Source organism: Branchiostoma floridae, chromosome 4 (assembly GCF_000003815.2).
Source record: "Branchiostoma floridae strain S238N-H82 chromosome 4, Bfl_VNyyK, whole genome shotgun sequence".
NCBI lineage: Eukaryota > Metazoa > Chordata > Leptocardii > Amphioxiformes > Branchiostomatidae > Branchiostoma > Branchiostoma floridae.
In genome coordinates, this window is record NC_049982.1 from 5,409,549 (window position 1) to 5,431,510 (window position 21,962).

General features: G+C 38.8%; 3 protein-coding genes across 3 annotated transcripts; 1 reads left to right on the top strand and 2 right to left on the bottom strand.

Annotated features, from left to right (window-relative positions):
* Positions 1-3,734: 3,734 nt before the first annotated feature.
* Positions 3,735-8,914, bottom strand: LOC118414251 (GTPase IMAP family member 7-like). Its single transcript, XM_035818172.1, has 2 exons — positions 8,795-8,914; positions 3,735-6,075 (listed from the first exon to the last, which is right to left on the bottom strand). The coding sequence occupies exon 2, from the start codon at positions 5,764-5,766 to the stop codon at positions 4,351-4,353; it is 1,416 nt and encodes a 471-aa protein (XP_035674065.1). The 5' UTR covers positions 5,767-6,075; positions 8,795-8,914; the 3' UTR covers positions 3,735-4,350.
* Positions 8,915-14,496: 5,582 nt separating this feature from the next.
* Positions 14,497-19,709, bottom strand: LOC118413100 (immune-associated nucleotide-binding protein 12-like). Its single transcript, XM_035816270.1, has 3 exons — positions 19,623-19,709; positions 14,741-15,786; positions 14,497-14,511 (listed from the first exon to the last, which is right to left on the bottom strand). The coding sequence occupies exons 2-3, from the start codon at positions 15,644-15,646 to the stop codon at positions 14,497-14,499; spliced, it is 921 nt and encodes a 306-aa protein (XP_035672163.1). The 5' UTR covers positions 15,647-15,786; positions 19,623-19,709.
* Positions 16,077-17,555, top strand: LOC118413102. Its single transcript, XM_035816271.1, has 2 exons — positions 16,077-17,219; positions 17,547-17,555. Exons 1-2 carry the CDS (start codon positions 16,077-16,079, stop codon positions 17,553-17,555), a joined length of 1,152 nt encoding a protein of 383 aa, XP_035672164.1.
* Positions 19,710-21,962: the final 2,253 nt, after the last annotated feature.

The window sequence follows — 21,962 nt, forward strand, 5'->3', positions numbered from 1 at the left end:
TTAATGGTGAAAATTTGCTGAGTGGTAATTTTTATTTTTATTTATTTTTTTCCAAAAAATAGGAGCGAGCGAATCCGTGAACCAAGAAATTAAATTGGTGTGGCCTAAAATATTCAAAATTTTCTTTCTCAATTTTTGGAAAAGAATTTAATTATTGTGGCTTTGATATTCTTTTATTCAAAATAATTCAGACTTATTACAATTTTCACCTAAAAACCCTCATGGTGACTTGGAATCAGGCTTTTAGCCAGGCATGCGTCAACGTGTCATCTGGACGCACTTTTCTTAGAATAACAAGAAATTTGATGCCCCTGGACGCCCTATACTGGGGAGAAAATCCCCTGACAAGCATGAAATTCTGAATGACCAGGGATGTTACCAGGTCATCTGTGGTCACAGTCTTCTACTGTGACATCTGTAACAGTATTTTTGCCTCTTTGGATACCTTAGAATGCACTGTTTTAACTTAAAATCGTAAAAAAACTCTGCACCATGGAAGGTGGATGCCCCCAGACCCCCTACAATAGTCACTTACCGCAACTCACCAATAAGTTTGGACTCCCTATTATAAAACCCTAGCTAAAAGCCTGCTTGGAATGGACTCTATCTCAACATTTTGACTACATGTATATTGATTGGTGTATGCACCCCAATTAAGATACCCCTGATTTGTGGCAAGTCCCAGACAAAACTGTGAGATTGATATGCAAAATTGATAAACTCAAAAGTATACACCCCTTCTCCACAATCTTGATCACATTTTGAACCAGATGAATTAAAATCTTTTGATGGTTTGTCTCTTTCCCCGGACAATTAATAACAAAAACAAGGACTTCTATGTAATGTCCTTGCTTTGATATCAAAAATGTTACCAGTAACTGTTCACCACTGGCATTGTCATTCTCTACAATCATTTGACTCCCCTATTGCATGCAGGTTACAATTTGGGGACGGGTTTTCTGCGCGTTAAAATCTGCGCGCGGGATGATAATCTGCGCGTTAAAAATTAGCTGTGCATTGAGAAATTCTTAGGCAGAGAAATGTGACCCCATTATATGATTTTACATCTGTTACCTGAATTTTTGGTTTGAAAAGCCTCTAATTTTTAGGTCCCTTGGGAATAGGCTAGTTTGCATATCCAGAAGATTTCAAAATCACTTGAATTAGACACAAATACATGGAAAAATTACTAGTGTGAGGCTTTATATCATAAGATATAACTGCTTGAGGCTTTTTTCCATTCTACAAGCTTCATTTAATCTTTTCTCAAATAGATTGTTTCACATGCAAACATCAACCTTTGTTGCGCGTTAAAACTTAACATTTAAAAATCACTTTAAAACTCCTGGAAAGGGATATTTGTACTCTAGAATGCAACAATATGATACTTAATTTCATTTTGTGTTATCTTCTTCAAGCTTTTAAGTTTAAAACTGCAAAAAAGATTTCAAATCCCCAGGGAATCAGCTAATTTGCATATTTTAACGCGCAGGTTTTTAACGCGCAAGATTTAACGCGCAAATTTTAGCGCGCACAAAACCCCAACCCAAAAAAAAACATCATCCAGAATAGAAGCAATGTTGTACACAAAAAGCATGTGACAGTTTTCCATCCTTCATTTAACTGTAGCACCTTGGGTTGAGGTCCTTTTCCCCTTTTATATATTATGCAATAAGCCTCAAATAGAAATAGAATTTCTAGTATAGTATAGTAGAAATAGAATTTTGAAGTATCCTTCAATCATGCAAGGACTTTTTGAAAGCACATACAGGGTTCTAGCCAGGATTTTATTTTAGCGTAGTGGGAATGGCATGGTAGCGAAGTGACTAATCAGGAGATTGGTGTGGAAAGGGGGGTCTTGGTCCTTCCACAGCCAGATTTGAAGATGTAGAGTTAAAAGTTAGGATTTTGGGGTCAGTTTTGAGTGGCATATCATCATTTTTCATTGTTCAGACATTTATTAGTCATTGTTGAACAAGCAAATGACAGCAAAGCCCCAATACACTAGTTAAAAATTAGCGTAGTGGCCCTTATTTTAGCGTAGGGGTCACAAATTTTAGCGTAGTGGGCCAATACGCTAAAATGCTAGTCTAGCTAGAACCCTGACATAAAATTCTGCTCAGTATATCCGTGATCAAAATGACATAAAAATTTGGAGGTATATGTGTTTTGTAAGACTGAGTCACCGAAGAATATTCTATCAATTTACTCATATGACTGATGAACCTCTTCAGCCTCAAATAAAGTATGACAGCCGCCAACTTTGGCAACAGCTTGCAGCATCTTTTGAATCTTGAAATTCTAATAAATGTGTACTTTAATCAAGCAAGTACAGTATCAAAATTTTTATCCTTCAGAACCCTCAGTGTTCTTTGAATAATGCACAAAGTAAATGTCAAGTATGTGTATCATCATCACCATTTTACGTGTAACATTTTAGATGTTCATTAATGACATAGTTGAAACAACGTTATCAACAACCTAGTATGCTACAACCCATACAAGAAAACATTAATTTTATGGCATGAATTGGACTGACCAGTCCATATGGACACAGCTCATCACTCTCTGGTCATCTGTCTGCCCAGGGGGTTGGCTTCAGCCACTTTATTACAGGCACTTGTTCTAAGGCACGATCTAGACACGGTTTTTCCCGATATCGGCGAGCCAACAACCTCTCGCCGACAGCTTTTTTTCAGCGTCTAGATGGAACTGCAATATCGCCGTCAAGATATCGGGAAAATTTCTCCCGAAAGATCCGGACCATTCGTACGAGACCTTACCGATAGCTTAGCAGGGGTCCCCGACAATTTCACGCGCTTTTAGATGCGTTCCGACTTCGGGAAGGCTCATTAGCATATAACGCCATTTGGAAAATCGCGCTATACGTTTATGAAGTTGCAAGCGCCATGGGTGTCCGGCCCCCTACGTTCTAGATCCCTCCCGACATCTCCACAGATATCGGTAAAAACTGTGTGTAGATTGGGCCTATATATTAAGCTGTAACATTTAGTTCACCTTTATTCGCAGGGTAACCTGATATAATATATAGTATATTCGTTGTATGTAAAAACGGAGTATGGGATTTCAAGTCGATAGACAGTGGTTCAAACTGCAATATTTCGAATTCATTGCAATTTTAAACCACCGTCCATCGACTTGATATCCCTAGATACTAACAGTTTGAATACAACGGATTTAGGTTACCCTGGATAAAGGCGAACCAGCATTAGATTGTTCTTGGCATTCTGGTATATAGAGACAACAACAGTCTTTGTAGTAGTGTACATCTAGCACTTCTACCGGTAGATGCTTCAATCTCTTTACAAGTTAAGCTGTTATTTTGTGTGATAGTCAGAAATCTGTGTAAAGACAGATGGTTGGAATTTTCTTAGTTTGTAACTGTGTGATGATCAGACTGAAGTAAAATATCATTAAAAGTCTTGTCCTTTACACTAGTCCTTTTCATATCTAATTTTTAGATGTTTGTGACATTACCTCACCACATCAAAGATGTTAATTTGTCCTACTAGAATGACTGGAGCTTTATCTATAGTACATGTATATAATAGTTTTGTGTTTTTTTAGTCTTCGTTCATAGCTGTCTCTTGCCCTCCTTTTCATTGCCTGAGTGTAAAACTTTTACAGCAGGGGCTGGGGTTGAGTCATTGATTTGGGATATTTAGATCTTTTTAAACTTCAGCATGCATGCAAAGATATTCGGACATGAACAATATTGTTCCAGTTCAACTTTATTCATATGAACTTCTTGGGGACCCTCATCTGCTCACTAATACAATAATAATACATTGTGCAATGTATTTTGATTTGATTTTCATTGTCTCCATGTTAGATGCTGACTAATGACATAAAACAAAGAATTGAAGAATTGTAAAATAGAGGAAATAATCTATCAGGTACATATGAACCACAGCTCAGGAGATTCTTACAAATATGGATTAAATGGATTGATATTCTGCACAACAACAAATCTAGAGCCCATTACTATATAAAGTCACCATCATCCATTGTCACTTGGTTGGGTCAACTTCTGCACTACAGCCACTTGTACATTAGCTAAAGATTGTCCTTGGCATTTGGCAGGAATCAACAACAGCCCTAGTACTAATATACATTTAATGCCTCATTCACTTCCAAGAAGATGTTATTCAGTGTGATAATCAGAAATCTATAACAGACAGATAGTCTCTCGAACATATGATCCAGAAAATTTAATACAATTTTACTTGTCCACTTCTATCCTGATTTTGAGATGTCTGTAGTCAAAGTCAAAGATGTCTGTATTGCAATTAGTAGCCAACAGCTAGTTGTACCTACCCAGCAGCACTTTTACCCTGACATTACTTCTACCATCTTACCAAATAATGATTTTACTTGGTCACACAGTTGGTGCCAGTTTGACTGGAGCTTTTCATAAAACTTGCCAAACAGATTTGTGTTACGATAGTCTTCATTCATGGCTCTGTCTCTTGCAATCTTTTTTACTGCCCTAGTAAGATCCTTCCAAGTAGCCTTACTACCTGTGATATCTTGTATGATTTTGTTCATTTCTTTTCTCCCCTCTTCAAACCAGTCATCATTGTATACTCCCTCTTCTTTCGTGATAGTATCGACTAACCTGATCATATTAACCAGTTGCATCCTTAGTATAGTTTCATCTTTGGACACATTGTTAAAGAAAACACATCTATTACCACATTTCTTAAGGACATTTTTCAGGTCATCAGGAGCAGTTTTGAGATATTCCTCTTCACTGCTAGTAAGTTCATCCTTTGCTGTGATAAGAAGTAAAGAATGCTTAAGAAGCCTTTCGCCAAACATGAGTTCATATAATTTAATCGTCTCAGCCTCCTCCCAGGTGAATCTGCCTCTTCTGAGGACAAGAATAACTGCATGAAGACCATTTGGGAAGAATGTTACAATACGACAGAGTTCTTTGCAGATGTCCTCTACATTACCAGTGTCAAACACTCCGGGAGTATCCAGCACAGTAATTTGCCGATCCTTCTGCCTGATATGTTGCTTACATACACGGGTTTCTGACTTCGCTTTGTCAGAAACTCTGAACTTCTTTGTTCCTGTGATATTGTTCCCTGTGTGACTTTTCCCCACTCCAGTTTTCCCTACCAGTACAATACCAAGTTCTTCCCCTTCTGGGATTTGGCAGATTGGAGAAAGATCTGAGGTGACATACCTTCTAGCACTATTAGACAATTCAGAGATACACTCATTAAGTGTTTTTAATGCCTCCTGCTTGTTTGCTAAATTACCTCTATTTTCAATTGCAATGACCCTGTTGTGGCATTGTTCAGCAATTTCTTTCATGGCATTAGGCAGGTCGTTAACAAACTCTGGGATATCCTCCTGCTGAGCATGTGTGACCACGATGACAAGATGCTCGTACAGCCCATCACCAAACAGCCTGTGGAGGGACTGGAACACTTGGACCTCCTTGTCTTCATTCCTCTCAGAGTTGTTGTAGTCCCAAACCAGACAGATGGCATCAAAACCCTCAGGAACCATTTTCACAGCTTGAACCAGCTCCTCAAACTCAGACTCTGTCATCTCATGGGAGACTCCGGGGGTGTCGACTACTGTCACCTTCCCATGGCTGCTGCTGCCCAGGCTGGACTTTTCTGTTCCTCCTTTCCTGGTAACCCTGAAGGCTTCCTGTCCCAGAATGGTGTTGCCTGTGTGGCTATTGCCATTACCCTTACAGCCTACTAATAGTAGGACAGTACTCATTATTTGTCTGCTGTAGACACTTGTTGGAGTGTCAGACAAACTTGTTTTTTTGGTAGAGGACTTCTGTTTTTGGGGAGCATTTCTTCTTTCTGGGAGCAGAGGAGCATGACCTATTTGTTTGTCAGAGGGATGGCTTCCTCTCAGTTGATTCTGTTACTGGGAGGAAGCCAGTTGTCTCCTATTAAGCTCCTTTATATTTGTTCTGACTTGACCCTAGTATGCTGGGTTGATAAGCATCTCCAAGTATATATTTGCTTTCCTTCTTGGAACTGTTGTGTGTCTTCTGCAATGTAATGTTTCTTGGAAGAGCTGCAAGAAACAGATAAGATAGTCAGATAATGAAAACTACTAATTTGCGAGCAAGAAAACTTAAGGCATAATTACTTTACTCTACCTGTCTCAAAATCAGCAGCAAAATCCAGGATAATTTCATCACCATCTTTCCTCTGATTGAATGAAAATCCCTGTGGTTGAATGGACCATACCAATTTTTTTAGAAATTAGACTGCACTGGACAATGTGTGATTGATACATTCAATTGCTTCCAATGCCATGACACATCTCTAACTTAGTGTGTACTTTATTTTACATTACATACATACACACATACATAACGTTACACATACATACATACATGTACATACATATACATGTATATATAAATTTATGAAATATTCATATCGGCTTTTCTGTTCCTCTTATACCCCCTTTCCACTGGGACTGCGCTCTCACAGCGCTCTCTCTGCGACCTCAAATTTGGTGGAGCGCGGTGAGAGCGCTGTGGGATCGCCAAGGTCGCCATCACGATCCAATGATGAGTGCAGAGAGAGCGCCAACAGAGCGCACAGCGAGCGCGATGAACGCAATAGGTCTCAACAATGGTTTATTTAGCTAGGATGGGGCTCTCACCGCGCTCTCTCTGTGCTCTCAACTGCGGCTTGTGAAGAAGTATTTTTGACACAGACAGAACCTGGAGAAATGTCCAAAATGTACAATAAAACAAACTGAGATGGAATAAACAAGGTTAAAGAAACAAAGGTTTATCATTTCTCAACTTTTTGAATTTCAACATGATGACATTAGGTTTTCTTGTTCTTCGTCTGTACATTTATACTTATTGAAGTCCTATTTTCAAGTTTCGGTGTTGTATGATTTACACTTATAACGTGACCTGATAAAAAAAATTATGGTGAACAAGTTACATGACAAATTTAAGAAAAAAGCAGCAAACATGTATATTTCAGTCTGAGTGACTACAGTGGCCAAAACTGGATTTGTTAACAGCCTTGATTTTATACTTTGAATGTTATGTAAGACGTAAAAGGATGACGTGAAAGATACCAAAATAAACTATGCGTCAAAATACTCGCTTTTAATCTCTGAAATTCGTTGAGTAGTCTTTCGAACCTTTGCTAGCTCATAAAAAGATGCTGACATTTGAGTTTTTCGTCGCGGTGAGAGCGCTCTGGTGTCGCCGGAGAGATTCCACTAGAGCAGATTTTCCGGCGTCGCGGCGCTCTCACGGCGCTCTGGCCAATTTTCCATCGCAGCGAGAGCGTGGTGAGAGCGCCGTCAAGTGGAAAGGGGGCCTTACTGATACCATCACATAGTCTGTTCTTAGATCAGATACACTAAACCATACTTCATACATGTACTTCAATTCCCAAAGAGTGCATATTGTTGGACATGTTCCTAATGCTGTTTTGTATATATTCTAATAGATGTTTCCATGTATATTTTTGGTATGGTCCTGTTAGTGCTAGAAATATAAAATAGATTTAAAGTTATATGTTTGGCACAACAACTGTAATCATAATTGTCATAAACATTGAACCTTAAAGCTTTGAGATGGATGTAAATCGTTAATAGTGTAGTGTTTTTTTTTTAATGGTTACCTGGGATTTTTTTTTCCTTTCATGTTGCAGTGATGTACTGGTTTGGAATATACTTATAGTTAGCAGCTTATTAGTAGTAAAAAATCACGTGGCCATCCATGAAGTCTGTGGCTTAGTGTTGAAAAGATTGCTTTGCAATCAGAAGTCTTACTGTAGCTTTCACCCCTGATCAGGAAATTTTTTTCTTTTTGAATTTCCAATCTTGCTCATTATTTAAAGAAGTCAATGTTTTTGGGACTTGGTAATTTTTTCCCTTGACAAATGCAATGACAGAGCTCAGGGTAGAATACAATTATCAGATTGAAAAAGTATGTGGCCATCCGTATAAAGTCTGTGTTTCACTTTGTGACACAATGAGCGTATTGGCTAGTGAGGACGCCAGAGCTTTGTATCCTGATGATGGGACTTTCTTTTTCTTTTTGAACATCCATTGTAGTTAATTAGTCTTTTCACTTCTGTTAATTAGACCTTTTGGGGGCATATTCACCTAAATTGTATTTATAGGTTTACCAATTTTTGATTTTCATAATAACTCTGCCTGAGTGCCTGCTGTAATGCCAGCTTTTTTCAAGCTAAGAACATACCAAGGTAACATATCAAATACATTTACATCATTCAAAAACATCCTGGATTCCTGTGGTGACTTAATCAGCCCACCCATTACAAGCTTGCAATTATCGGGAGAATAATCGGCCCACCAAATTAGAGATGACAAAGGGACCCAAAGTATCACCTCAAAGTCACAGTGCTTTACTGTTGCATGGAACCAATTCTTCTTTGAATATCATCTGAAAAAAATTACATTATGTGTAACGTGGCACCTTACACCTAATCTGTAGTGGCAAGGAGGTTACAAGAACCTATTCTAACTTCTGTGCATGGTAAAGGCAAGAGTTGTCAAGAATACTCTAAAAATGTATGCATGGTAACTGCTTCTGATTTCAGTGATTTTGTTTAGTCATCTTGCTTGAAAACAGTTCTGTAAGAGGTTGAAAGTCTGAATGATTAAGCATGTCAACTATTGTGTTACATAATGTTTCCTATCCAAAATATTGCCAAAATTTGACATATGGTGACTGTGACTAATTTTAAATCTAACTTATTTTTCTAAGTAAAAGTGCAAAATGCTTTACCTGTAGTTTGAGGAGAGGTGTTGCCAAGTTTCAGGACGCTCATGTCACTCCCTGAACAATGCAGATTCCGGTTAGCTTGCACATTGAAGACCTTTGTGCGCACTCCTTCCCAATGGTCTATTGATTCAACTGACGACTGACTGACCAAATAAGTAGTTGATGTTTAACTAATGTTCCACGACCTCATACCGTCGCCAAATTGTTTGAATTTTTTTGAGTGAAGTATTTATAATTTTTTTCCATATGATTATGCAAATAAGGTCCTGATTTGCTTAATTTGTGTCCGTTGATCATCTTTTCTATTCAAGAGGCACAAGTCCAAAGGATGAAATTCTTATCATACATAGCAGAGAAAGCCATTTTAGTGTTTCCTGATGTACATATCAACTGATATGTCTAATAATGTTCACTAAGCTTCATAATGTTGTAAGGACTGTATGAAATTCCCATCATTTACCACTTAGTATGGAATTATAATATTTTGTCATTAATTATGCAATGAGGTTGCTTACCAAAAATTATGATGATCCGTCAACACGTTCTCAAGTTATTCTCACCCAAAATTTGAAAGGAAATCGGTGCCTGCAGTTCCAAAAAGCCGCTAGGGCGGCCAAACTTGCAGCACTTCATATACTCACTGCCCCGAGGGCTATCTACCACTGAAAAATCAAGACCACATGAACAAGAGTTATCAAAAGTTTAATTTTTGCTGCAGTACCTTGTAGGAAGCTGCTAGGGGGCCCATTCTCAAACTTGACCTTCATTTTCTTGACCCCTACCCACTTACCAAATATCATCAGGATCAATCCAAGGCTTCTCGAGTTATGCTGTTAACAGACAGACACACACACAGACAAACACGCTCAGAACTTATAACCTTCTGGCGAGAATAACTATGTCTTGACAGTTTTTTTTCAGTCGTCTAGATCTAAATTGTCAGCTTGTGTGCACTCCATAGCTGATTTAGCTAATAATAAATGCACATCAACTTTGATTTTCTATCCACTAGAAACTGCACCTGTGGCTGTTTTACCTGCATTTCATAAAAATAATCTTTTCTATCTTTAGCACCATCGTCATTTAGCAATTTTGTGATCTTATAACTGGAGCTCTGAGCTATAGCTAGCTACCTCATACTTGTTCTAAGTAGCATACAACCATGTCTTGACTTTGTTTTAATATACATTATTGTATTGATCTGTCTTACAGTTGTCTTCAATGATTGTATCACACATCAATAATGTTCGACAGGTTAAATATCTCCTGGATCTCTTATTTTTCTCAGTCACTGACAAAAGATTGCTAAATCTAACATTTGATTGACATTTACATTTACCAAAAGAAATTTACTTGCACAACCTATAATAGTGGACTATTAACCCTATATCTCCTCTTTTGAAAATTTACAGAGATGTATGTAAGTAAAAGGAGATACATGAACACAACATGTTGTTGGTTTTAAATTGTACAGTTTCATAAAGGGGTGATTCAGTGTCTACAACTGGATAAGGAACAGTTAGTATTGTAGAGATGGAATTGTCTTGAAGTATTGTTTACCTGGATGTCTAACATCCATGAACAAAATTATAGGCCTTGTTATTTTTTTTTATTAGGGTCATTTCTTTGACCTGGCAAGGACAGGTAGTATTCTTGATGTGTGTTTAGCACAGTGGATAAAACCAACTTGCACTGGTGTAACTTGCGTATGCATGTGGTATTTTGAGCCCTGGACATTATACATGATCATGATTATATAACACATATATAACACATGTCACCATAAATACTTAATATAAGACTGCTTTGCTATTAGAAAGGACACCAAAACTCATGATTAGCCCAACTCGATTATAATACTATATCAAAGACTTTTATTAGCTGTAATTGTTATGTTAATTAGGATGATAAGTCTTTCTATACATCTATTTTGTGCTTTGTGTCGTTGCCATACATTGTACCTTGTACAATTGTTGTGCAATAGATTTCTTCTTTTATAACCCATAATTTTATATATTATTATCATATAGCCAGGCACTGTGAACTAATCAGATTCTGAGGCCCCATTCCATGTTGGTTATGACGTGGTAACACATAGATTCCGGCCAGCCCGGTGTGTATCGGCCAGCCCGGATAAAGGTGAACTAGTGTTACATGTATCATAGCTGCTGCTGCTGCTATGTTTTTGATAATACCTGCTGTCTTCAGTTTTAGCTTTTTGGCCCAATTAAAGACAAACTAAGGCTAATCGTCTCAGAATGGGACAACGACAAAGGCTATGCCTTCTTTGTTGCTATTATTGTTCGGGTTTGCGTGCTTATGTTTCTATTAGTGTCACACACTGATGCAGAACTCTGCACAAACGAACTGTGTTGGTTGGCATGTGGTATATTAGCACCTTCCCTAAGAATGCTAGAGCTGTTTTCTTTTTACCTCCATGAAATGTCATGGAATGGAGGTTATATTTTCTGTTATGTGTCTCTGTCTGTGTAGATGATTACTCAAGAACGGCTGGATGGATTGGTTTCATACTTGTTGTGTTGGTGGGGTGTGATGAAAGCTCGAATCGATGAGATCTTGGGAGCCGTATCTGTCGTTATAATCGATGTAATAATATCAGAAATCACCCCTATATTTGAGATATATTGGTACAGGCATCGTGCTGTATGTGTTTGTTAATGGGCTTAGCTGCAAGCAGATAGTGAGGTGACAGCTGTTTGGGGAACCCCCAGTAGTTTTATTTATGTCTGCTTAGGACTGTTTGAAATATTTGTAACAGTCCATGAAATGTCATGGAGGTTATATTTTCTGTTATGTCTCTCTGTCTGTGTACAAGATTACTCAAGAACGGCTGGATGGATTGGTTTCATACTTGTTGTGTTGGTGGGCTGTGATGAAAGCTCGAATCGATGTGATTTTGGGCGCCGTATCTGTCGTTATAATCGATGTAATAATATCAGAAATCCCCCCTATATCTGCGATATATTGGAACAGGCATCGTGCTTTAAGTGTTTGTTAATGGGCTTAGCTCCAAGCAGATAGTGAGGTGATTTGTATGACAGCTGTTTGGGGAACCCCGAGTTTTTTGAATATGATAATTAGTTTTATTTATGTCTGCTTAGGATATCATGGAGATGTGAAGCGTAAGTATAATTGTAAGAAGTTGAGGTACATTTAACGGTAATGCTTAACAGGTATGGATGTCTCACATACTGTACTGCTGATTTGAGTGACATGGTGATTAAAATGCCATTAGGTCCTCTCATCTTAGATGGGTTGGGTGTCAGAAGTTTTATGGGCGATACAGATGTTCTGATTTTGTTACGATAAGGGACAGTTGTTAGTTGTCTCTTTCGTAGCCAATGGTACTTGTTTTTTAGCAGACGGGGTTGGCGCCAAGTATTCATCTTACAGTTAATGTAGGGCTATCAGAGGAAAGTGTGCATCTCATTTTTGTACCGTGTGAACAGCTGATGTTATGACATATTGGTGGAAAATCAAATCACCATCTGACTAAAGTTGGCCACATCCCTTCTTCTTTCTGAGTTTCTCAACTTCCTCCCACCACACCGCTCTGGGCACATAGTCGAACCTCAATAATGCTGACAACCTTAGACAGTTTAAATGCCAAACATCAAGCTTAAGGAACACCACGCTACCATATGCCGTCGACATCTTAAACGCACATTACACAATTAAGTGTCACATTTTAATAATTACTAATCAGATGGACATCCTCTGTGTCATTAAAATAAATACACCACTACTTTCCCATAACATTTATAACCATTACTCTCAAATACAACCGACTATAAACATACATACCATCCACAAAAAAGCAATAAATATTTCATGGAGGTATGAGGTCCCCGAACTCTAGTTCATCTTACTTTTATCCTGAGCATGCATATGCATGCAACCAACACAATTGGCTGCTTGTCAGAAACCGGACAGTTCTGCCCACCAACATGGTGATGCTATAGGGTGCCCTCCGCTTCCGGTTTGACTGACATTATAATGCCCTTACTGCAACTTATGTATGTCATGTCCCACTCCCAGCTCCATATCTACACATACATAAAAAAAATTATGTAACACTCTAAGAAATAGAGATAGTGCAACAGACTAAAACATCAGGTTGTATATCACAATGTCAATTTGCTATTTACGTCGTCCCTGTAGACCTTAGACGAGACAAGTGGCATTGTATTAATTGATTTATCATTTTTGCCGTACATTGTACCATGTACAAATGTGCAGTAATGTACCTTTAATCGTATATCAGCCTCCAGTCCTTTAAACAACTGTACTCAGTGGATTGTAGCTTTCATAAAAAAAGGGCAGCCTCTTTCTTTCACCAGTTCTGAGAGGATATTTTTTTCAGTGCAAAAAAGTTAACTCAAAGTCTGTATAATCAACAACCTAATGCAGGCAGCCATTTTTGTCTGACAAGTGCAGTTTTTTATGGCATGAGGTGTTTGAAATCCTGATAGGACAGGGGGCGGCGCTTTGGGATCAGTCTACGATTGGCTACGATGCTAAATTTTCCAATGCAGGTCAAACACCTGAATCATTTAATTCAGGTTTGTCTGACGTACGGTTTGTTTAACATAGCATTATGCAGGTGCCTCCTAGTTATAGACCATTTAACAAATCCCTTCTGTTGGAAAAAATATGAGAACTCCAGGTAATGCAGGAGGCAAACAAGATCACCATGAGTGTCATTATTTGATAACATGAGACCAGACAGGAAAAGTATGCATGCAATCATCTGCATTGTGACATAACTCTGTGATCAATGAAAATATCTATTGTCTGTCAACAGCTTAAAATCCCATGGATGTACAGAGTCTACTTGAACTACACCTCCCAAAATGTAATCCCCTAGCTTCTATCCTGATTTTTTTACTTATCCTGTTCAATCAAAAAGAAGAAAATAAGGAAATACAGATATAGCATAATCTATTTTGCAGTAATGTATCAGCACAAAATTGGTTTTACCCTCATTTTATGTTAATTGTGAAATTGAATGTCACTCAGCATGTTGGACCTGTCACAAAGGACGTGTTGAATGTATTGCTCCAAGTCTAATGATGCTGCAAAATGATAGAACGTCCCTCAACTTACAACTTGCCAATGTGTAGTATTACCTTTTAACATAACAAGAGAGGTTATGATATCTGTTTTTCCTTCAAGTTTCTTTTTTTGTGCTTTTCCTTGAAATTCATAATTTTTTTATATAGCCCTCCCATTCTATCCTTTTGCCTTAAAATTTGCTGACAATGTTGAATAATCACCAATCTCTTCTTGATTGAAATGCAAGGCATACACCCCTTCAGACAATTTTCTCATGATTTTGTCTTTGGCTTCTCCTGTTGCAGCAGAATGGCCTGGCCAAGCAGGTTAAAAATCTGATTTTTAACCTCTTTGGCCTGACTGACCAGTTGTGCTGTTCCTCAACCTCATGATCTAGAATAACTGGATCATTGTCACATTCAGTCTGCTCTATATGAGAACTGCTGAATTAGCTCTGGTGTCACGATTTGTCATCTTCAGAACCAGTCTGATTAGTTTCACCAGCTGCTTCCGTCTTAATGTCTCATCCTTTGTTATGTTATCAAAGAACACATACCTGTCATGACACATCTTTAAATCATCCCTAAATTTTAGAGGTGCATCTGTGATGTAATCTTCCTCAGACTCAGTTAACTGGTCTTTGCCTGTGATAACCATAATTACATGGTCAGAGAATTTGTCTCCAAGGATGCGCTTTGTAATGCTTGCCATTTTTTCATCATCTGCCCCATACTTGCCTCTTTTTGATATCAAAAGAATTGCATCAAAATCTGCTGACCTTTCTTGAAACCACTTTTCAACTGTTGTTTCAGACTCCTCACAAGACAAATCTATACCTGGTGTGTCAACTATATTCATTGTCAGGCTTCCCACTTTCCCTCTGAACTGTTCACAGGTGTCTGTTTTGGATACAGTAGTGTCTGAAACTGTGAAAGTATTAGTGCCAGCAATGCTGTTTCCTGTCCGACTCTTACCAACCCCTGTTTTGCCCACAAGCAGCAAGTGAATTTCATCTTTTTCCTTTTCACCAAGTTGTGGCATTTTACAGACTGAAGAGAGGTCAGCAAGAGTAAACCTTGAAGCCCCCAATGTACTGGACAGTTTTGAAATTACATCAATCATAGTTCCTGTGACAGTCACTCTGTCTGGGCAGTACTTTGTAATGCTCTTCATGGAGTCAGGCAACGTGGTCAAAAACTCTGGAATGTCCTCCTCTTGAGCATGTGTGACCACGATGACAAGATGCTCGTACAGTCCATCACCAAACAGCCTGTGGAGGGACTGGAACACTTGGACCTCCTTGTCTTCATTCCTCTCGGAGTTGTTGTAGTCCCAGACCAGACAGATGGCATCAAAACCCTCAGGAACCATCTTCACAGCTCGAACCAGCTCCTCAAACTCATACTCTGTCATCCCTAGTTTCCCTCCTTTGGATACTCCAGGTTCATCCTCTACTGCCGTCCTTTGGGTGATGCCAGGGGTGTCGACTACTGTCACATCAATACTGACTCCATCAACCTCATGGCTGCTGCTGCCCAGGCTGGACTTCTCTGTTCCTCCTTTCCTGGTGACTTTGAAGGCCTCCTGTCCCAGGATGATGTTACCTGTGTGGCTCTTGCCATTGCCCTTACATCCCACAAGTAGTAGGTTCAACTTGATGTCCGTAGGTACATTTAACTTATCTTGTGAAGGTTGGATGCTGACTATGTTGTCTTGCTTTAATGAGTTTGATGCTGGTTGACATGCAGCTTCTAATTCTTTAGTCTTTGTTTTGTTCATGTTTAAGAACAATCTGGTTGTTTGGAGGAAAGAAATAAGTTCTTGATATTTTATTGAAGATTAATTTAAGAACCTCTTTCTGTATGGTGTCGGCCTCAGCTCTGTAATGTGTACAAGAACAGGCTGCCACTTTCTTGAATCTGGAAGCATAAAGAAAATGATGAAAACAAAGTTTGTAATGGACTGCTCAGAGACTGTTGAGTAGTTTTACATGTAAATGGACCAGGTCTGTGAATTTAAGTCCCCAGAGAATGAACAAAATCGGACTGCCGAAAATAGTTTCATCAGGTTGGTAGAATATAGGATAAGGGAGAAATTCTTTGTACACAACCAGTGGGTACTTACATAGCTTACGTTTCACCATATTAAGAATTCGAAACATCTGGCAGAAGAAATGTCCACTGTATTGATTGAACAGGATGATGTATTCATGTCACATGACGTTGTGTCCCTCTTTACGAACACTCCCATCCCAGAGACTCTCAACATCATACAGAAAAGACTAGAAGAGGATAGGGATCTGAAGAGTCGGACGAACTTAGAGGTAGATGACATCATTGAGCTGCTTTCCTTCATCGTCACGACCACGTACTTCTCCTTCAGGGGTAACATCTACCAGCAGAAATTTGGGACAGCAATGGGGAGCCCGGTATCCCCGGTACTGGCAAACTTGTTTATGGAGTGGCTAGAACAAGAAGCCATTGCCACAGCACCCATCACATGCAAGCCCAAGTTATGGAAAAGGTATGTTGATGACGTGGCAGAGGTGGTGAGGAGAGGAGCCCAGCAAGAGCTCACAGACCACCTTAACAGCATCGACCCCACCGGCAACATACAGTTTACGTATGAAGAGGAGAAGGAAGGCACACTACCTTTCCTCGACACCCTTCTAGTGCGTAAGGAGGATGGTACAGTGAAACTTTTGGTGTACAGGAAGAGCACGCACACGGACCAATACCTAAACTTCCAGTCCCACCACCCTCTGCACCAAAAGTTAGGAGTTATCCGTACCTTGTTGGACCGATGCAACACCGTCACCACTGAAGACCAGGACAAAGAACAGGAAACACAACATGTCAAGAGAGCCCTCACACGCTGTGGCTACCCTCAATGGGCCTTCAACAAAGTGGAACAACAGAAGAAGAGACCGAAACAGAAAGAACTGAGCACTAAACAACAGGAAAAGTCGAAAGGTATGGTGATCATCCCTTACGTCAAAGGAGTCACGGAACCTTTGGAAAGGGTATTTCGGAAACACGGGATAGTCACTGCAGTCAAACCCAAAACAACACTGAGAAGTCTGTTAGTGCATCCTAAGGACAAACAGGAGGACTTAGCCAAAACAGACTGTGTGTACAGAATCCCGTGCCAGAGCTGTGATCAGGTGTATATTGGTGAAACAGGAAGGACTTTTGGGACGAGGTTAGAAGAACACAAGAAAGAAGCCAACAACATAGATGCCACAAGATACACAAGATCACAGAAAAGACTTGCGCTCAAAGAAGAAAAGAAGTCGGCAGTTACAGACCATATCGCCAGGAACAATTGCGTAATTGACTGGGAGGGGGCGAAGGTCATAGACAGGGAAGACAATAGGCGGGCACGGTGGATTAAGGAGGCCATCTGGATAAGAAAGTCAACCCCAGTGATGAACCGGGACGAAGGGGGATACAAACTAAGCCACGTTTGGGATTGTTTTCTCACCGCAAAAGCGCCACCTACATCGGCTACATATAGCGGTGAGAAGCAGAACTCCAGTTAGAAGCTCTGACGAAGGTGTCTGAGAGACATCGAAACGTAAGCTATGTAAGTACCCACTGGTTGTGTACAAAGAATTTCTCCCTTATCCTAAAATCGGACTGTTTTGACAAGTTTCCTTTTTTTTATGATTCTGCCAAAGACATATTAAGAACACCCTACAAATGTACCATGATTTTAATAATTGTATGATAATCCGTTTCCAAGAGGTCTTTTGTTTTTGAGTGGATTGGCTTAGTTTCTTTGTGAACAACATGACTCAAAAAGCTATGGATGGATTGTTATTGATATTTGGAACCCAGTATATTTGCCTCTATGCATATTAAACTGAAAAAAAACATTTGGCCTTTTTTTTATACTACAGCAGAACATTGGGATTAGTTTTAGCACTTTTACCATTTCTTTAAGGGATTTATGACTATTTGTGAAAATGTTGTTTCTGAATCAATATAATTTTCCAAGCAGATCTTACTGATGGCAAAACAGTACTCATTGCTTGGAATCATAGTTTTATATAGAGTCCATTCCAAGACACCATGCGGATGTTTGTTGCCATTGTTTAGAAAAGATTTTAATGTTTTGTAATTATATGTCTAGGACATTTGATACTTCAGAAATATTTTTAACACTGTTTCAACTTTATAAATATTTCCCTGGTCCTGTAAAACTTTGGAAATATTCATGGTGTGGAATTGGATACTTCTAATGGTTTCTAAATAATGATAACAGCATTCTACCATTATTTACCATTTTCTACCATTTTTTGTAAATGGTTTGGTGGGCTGGGAAGATAGCAATTCACACATCCTTGCAAAGTCTGGTTGGGTGCCATGCAACAATGGCCCACCACAGAGGATCCACCAGTGCCCAGCAGTGAAATCTAAAAATATACAGATGCAACAATAGGGCATACTTTTATGGGGGCAATTAACTAATTTTACCATTTGGTAAGGTTTACCATTTTTTGTAAATATTTGTAAATGTGAAATAATCACAGAGAGGTTTCACAATTATTCTAAATAAAGATATTTTTGTACAGTTTCTTTCAAAATGTTTCTAAAATATTCAAAGAATTCAAATAAATGAGTATTTTCTTAGTCAAGTTTTTGAAAATAATTTAATTATTGTGGCTCAGATATTCTTTTATTCAAAATAATTCAGACTAATTGTAAATATGGCCTAAAAACCCTCATGGTGTCTTGGAATGGACTCTAACACCCTCCGATTTAATTTGGGAATTCCATTATTATTTGGGAGTAACCTTCAAACAAACCTTCCAGATATCAGCAACCGTACACCCAGATGGGCTGATATCGTAAGCTGTAAGTATAAGTGATGTAAGAAATACGTAGCAGCCAATAACGACCCCCAGGGGATTAATCTAAATTGGCATATTGATAACTGTACATAACTATGCATAATTATGCATAACTTTTGAGGGTTATGCATAATTATGCAAAAGTTTCCAATGGTTATGCATAATTATGCATAAGGTTCCAAGAGTTATGCATAATTATCTATAAGGTTCCAAGGGTTATGCATAACTATGCTGTCAAAGGGTTATGCATAAGGGTTCTGATGACTATGCATAAATCTTGGAACGTTATGCATAATTATGCATAACCATTGGAAACTTATGCATAATTATGCATAACCCTCAAAAGTTATATTATAGACAGTTATCAATATGCCAATTTAGATTAATCCCCAGGGGGTCGTTATTGGCTGCTACGTATTTCTTACATCATTTATACTTACAGCTTACGATATCAGCCCGTCTGGGTGTACGGTTGCTGATATCTGGAAGGTCACTCCCAAATAATCGGAGAGTGTTATATGGAGAGTTGAAATACAGTTACATTGAGGAAATAGTTGGGAATCAAATTTGGATGTAAGTTAATTCAAACTTAAAGTTTCTTCCTTGGTTAAATTGACATTTTGAGTTACCAGTTGCTGTATTTTCTCTAAAAAAATGATAAAAAAGGGGCAATTAAACTTTATGATGTCATCCATATGGTCCAAAAATCAATTCTTTCTTACCCAGCTATCATTATTTGTTATGACTCCTTTCTTTCTTGATTCATCAATGAGGAAACAATGGAAGGTCAAAATGTCAATTTAGGCAGAGAGGAAACCTTAAGCATATTTTCTGCAGCTGTCAAACTGTGAGATTACCAGATACAGCATTATAACTATATGTACTGTAAGATTTACTTACTCCGATATCCTTTGTGTTATATCTGCTCTTGTCAAGTCAGATCTTTTAACAGCTAGAAGAGACTCAGTTCTCGCAAGCAAAGCAAGCCCCGTGTTCCTGTGTGCGTCATGGAAATACGAACCAGTTTATCTACTGGACAGGAGCAAACACTGCAGCAAGATATGAACTTTGAACTGAGGACTGGTCTATTCAAAATTGTATGGGGGAGGGAGGGTGATCTGAATTATTTTGGGCCCCTGTCTATTCTGATTTTGCAGGTAACATACATTCTCATAATTCCACCAGGACTGTCATTATGCCTCCACCTCAACAAAACGTTGTCATAGAGGCCTTCTCAAGATTGTCTTCAACACCTAAATATCTCAATTGTTTTACATTTAAGATATTTAACATTCAGTGTTCAAGAGAATCTTGGGAAGACCTCTATACTTAAAAAACGTTTTTTGAGGTGGCGGTACAATGACACCTGGTGGAATTATGATAGTCGATGTTATATACTCAATGCAACCTCCTTGATCAATGCATGACTGCCTTCAAGTTGTCAATTTTATTGTCAGTAGAAGCCAATTAATTGCACATCGGATAAACGCACACTTCGGTCAATTACACAGAATGCCCAAAACCCAAGCTCGACCCTATTCACTTCAATACATTGTTATTGACTTCGCCTATCTGCACGACAATAAGTCACCAATGTCGGATAACTGCTCGAAAATTTGTCAAACTCCGTCAACAAATTGACCTGAAAATACACTTACAAATAAGTCAATAGGTGCAATACCGACAACATGCCAAAAATTGTTATTAGGAGAAAAAAAAAGCGATATTGTGGTAGGTCGTGGGTGGGTCACGGGTGTGGCAGCACCATAAAGAGTCACCTGCCCGCTAAAGGCTGTCAAATCCGGCATTACGATTTGGCAGACAACTTGCTGTGACATAATAAATAGAATCATTCTCTTACTACTAGGTGTCCATTGTTGATAGTAATCACTGTGATTGCATTTAAGGTCGCGGGGAAATATTTTTGTGTTAAAGGAGCAAATACAGTGATTTTTATTAAAGTTTTTGGCAGCCAGTTGGAAACCACACAGCAACTCGAATCCTACAGACAGACATAGCAGTCACTTTTGCCGATGCAGTGCTTTCGTGATCATCAACTGTCAGTGTCACAGATCTGACCGTATCTACCCACTGGATAGTATTACGTAACAGTACAGCACATGTGCAGGGTACTTTATTACCATTATATTGAGTGTTGGCAGTCAAACCTGTCCAAGCATTTAGACAGGACACAGCTCTGGACTGACCCACAACCATTGATGTGTCACAGTACACAGTATGCAGTAACGTATACATTATACGTTCAAACTGGGTAGCTTTGCATTAATGCACACACCGGATAATTGTACGAAATACGCTGCCTAATTGGGTGTGCAATTAAACAGCTTCTACAGTAGTACTTTTTTGTATAAATTTGCCCCACACCCATACCATGTATTTAGTATTCATCCATGTAGCCATTAGTCTGAAAAATAATTTGTCATTAATACATTTAGTACATTGCCACAGCGACTGTAGAACTGATACTGTATTGTCTAACAGATTTTTATAAAAAGGTTTAGCATACTGAAGTAGGCTATACCAATTTGGCTTCCAATTCTAGGCAGCAGGGAAAAGGCAGCAGTTTTCTTATCAATATGAGTCTTGAGGTCTGGGTTAGGCCAAGGAAATTAACATATTGATTATGTTTTCAATTACAGCCCTTTAAACACTGTGGCAGTCAGACTCTCCAAGCAGAGGTTGGTGGGGGGAAATCATCACCCTTTCCTTATATGCCATATTTTTTTACCAGCTTCCCCTGAACAACTTGGTGGGGAGGTTGGGCCAAAATTATGGCCCTGGAAAAGGTCATTATTTTCCCCACCAACCTCTGCTTGGAGAGTACATTAAGTATAGGGGATCTCTCTTTTTTTTTTTAGATTTTGGCCAAGATGTCATTCAACAGAATTTAGTGATTGATTACGACAGTGCATTGTATTTTGAACATCATATTCAGATGAACATAGTCTTACACAAAACATCGAGCAGATTAAAATTGGACTGAGCAGAGCACTTTGGACTAATGCTTGTAGCTTTTCACAGACTACACCAGTCCTATATATCAGATATTTTGTGAAAATGTATATTGAAAGGTAATTAATATGTAGAATGCAATTAGATGTCTCCAGGAACAAAGTCAATTCTGCAGAATTCTGGAGAATTCTGGGAACCTGAGCCAGAATTCTGGAGAATTCTGGGAACCTGAGCCAGAATTCTGGAGAATTCTGGAACCTGAGCCAG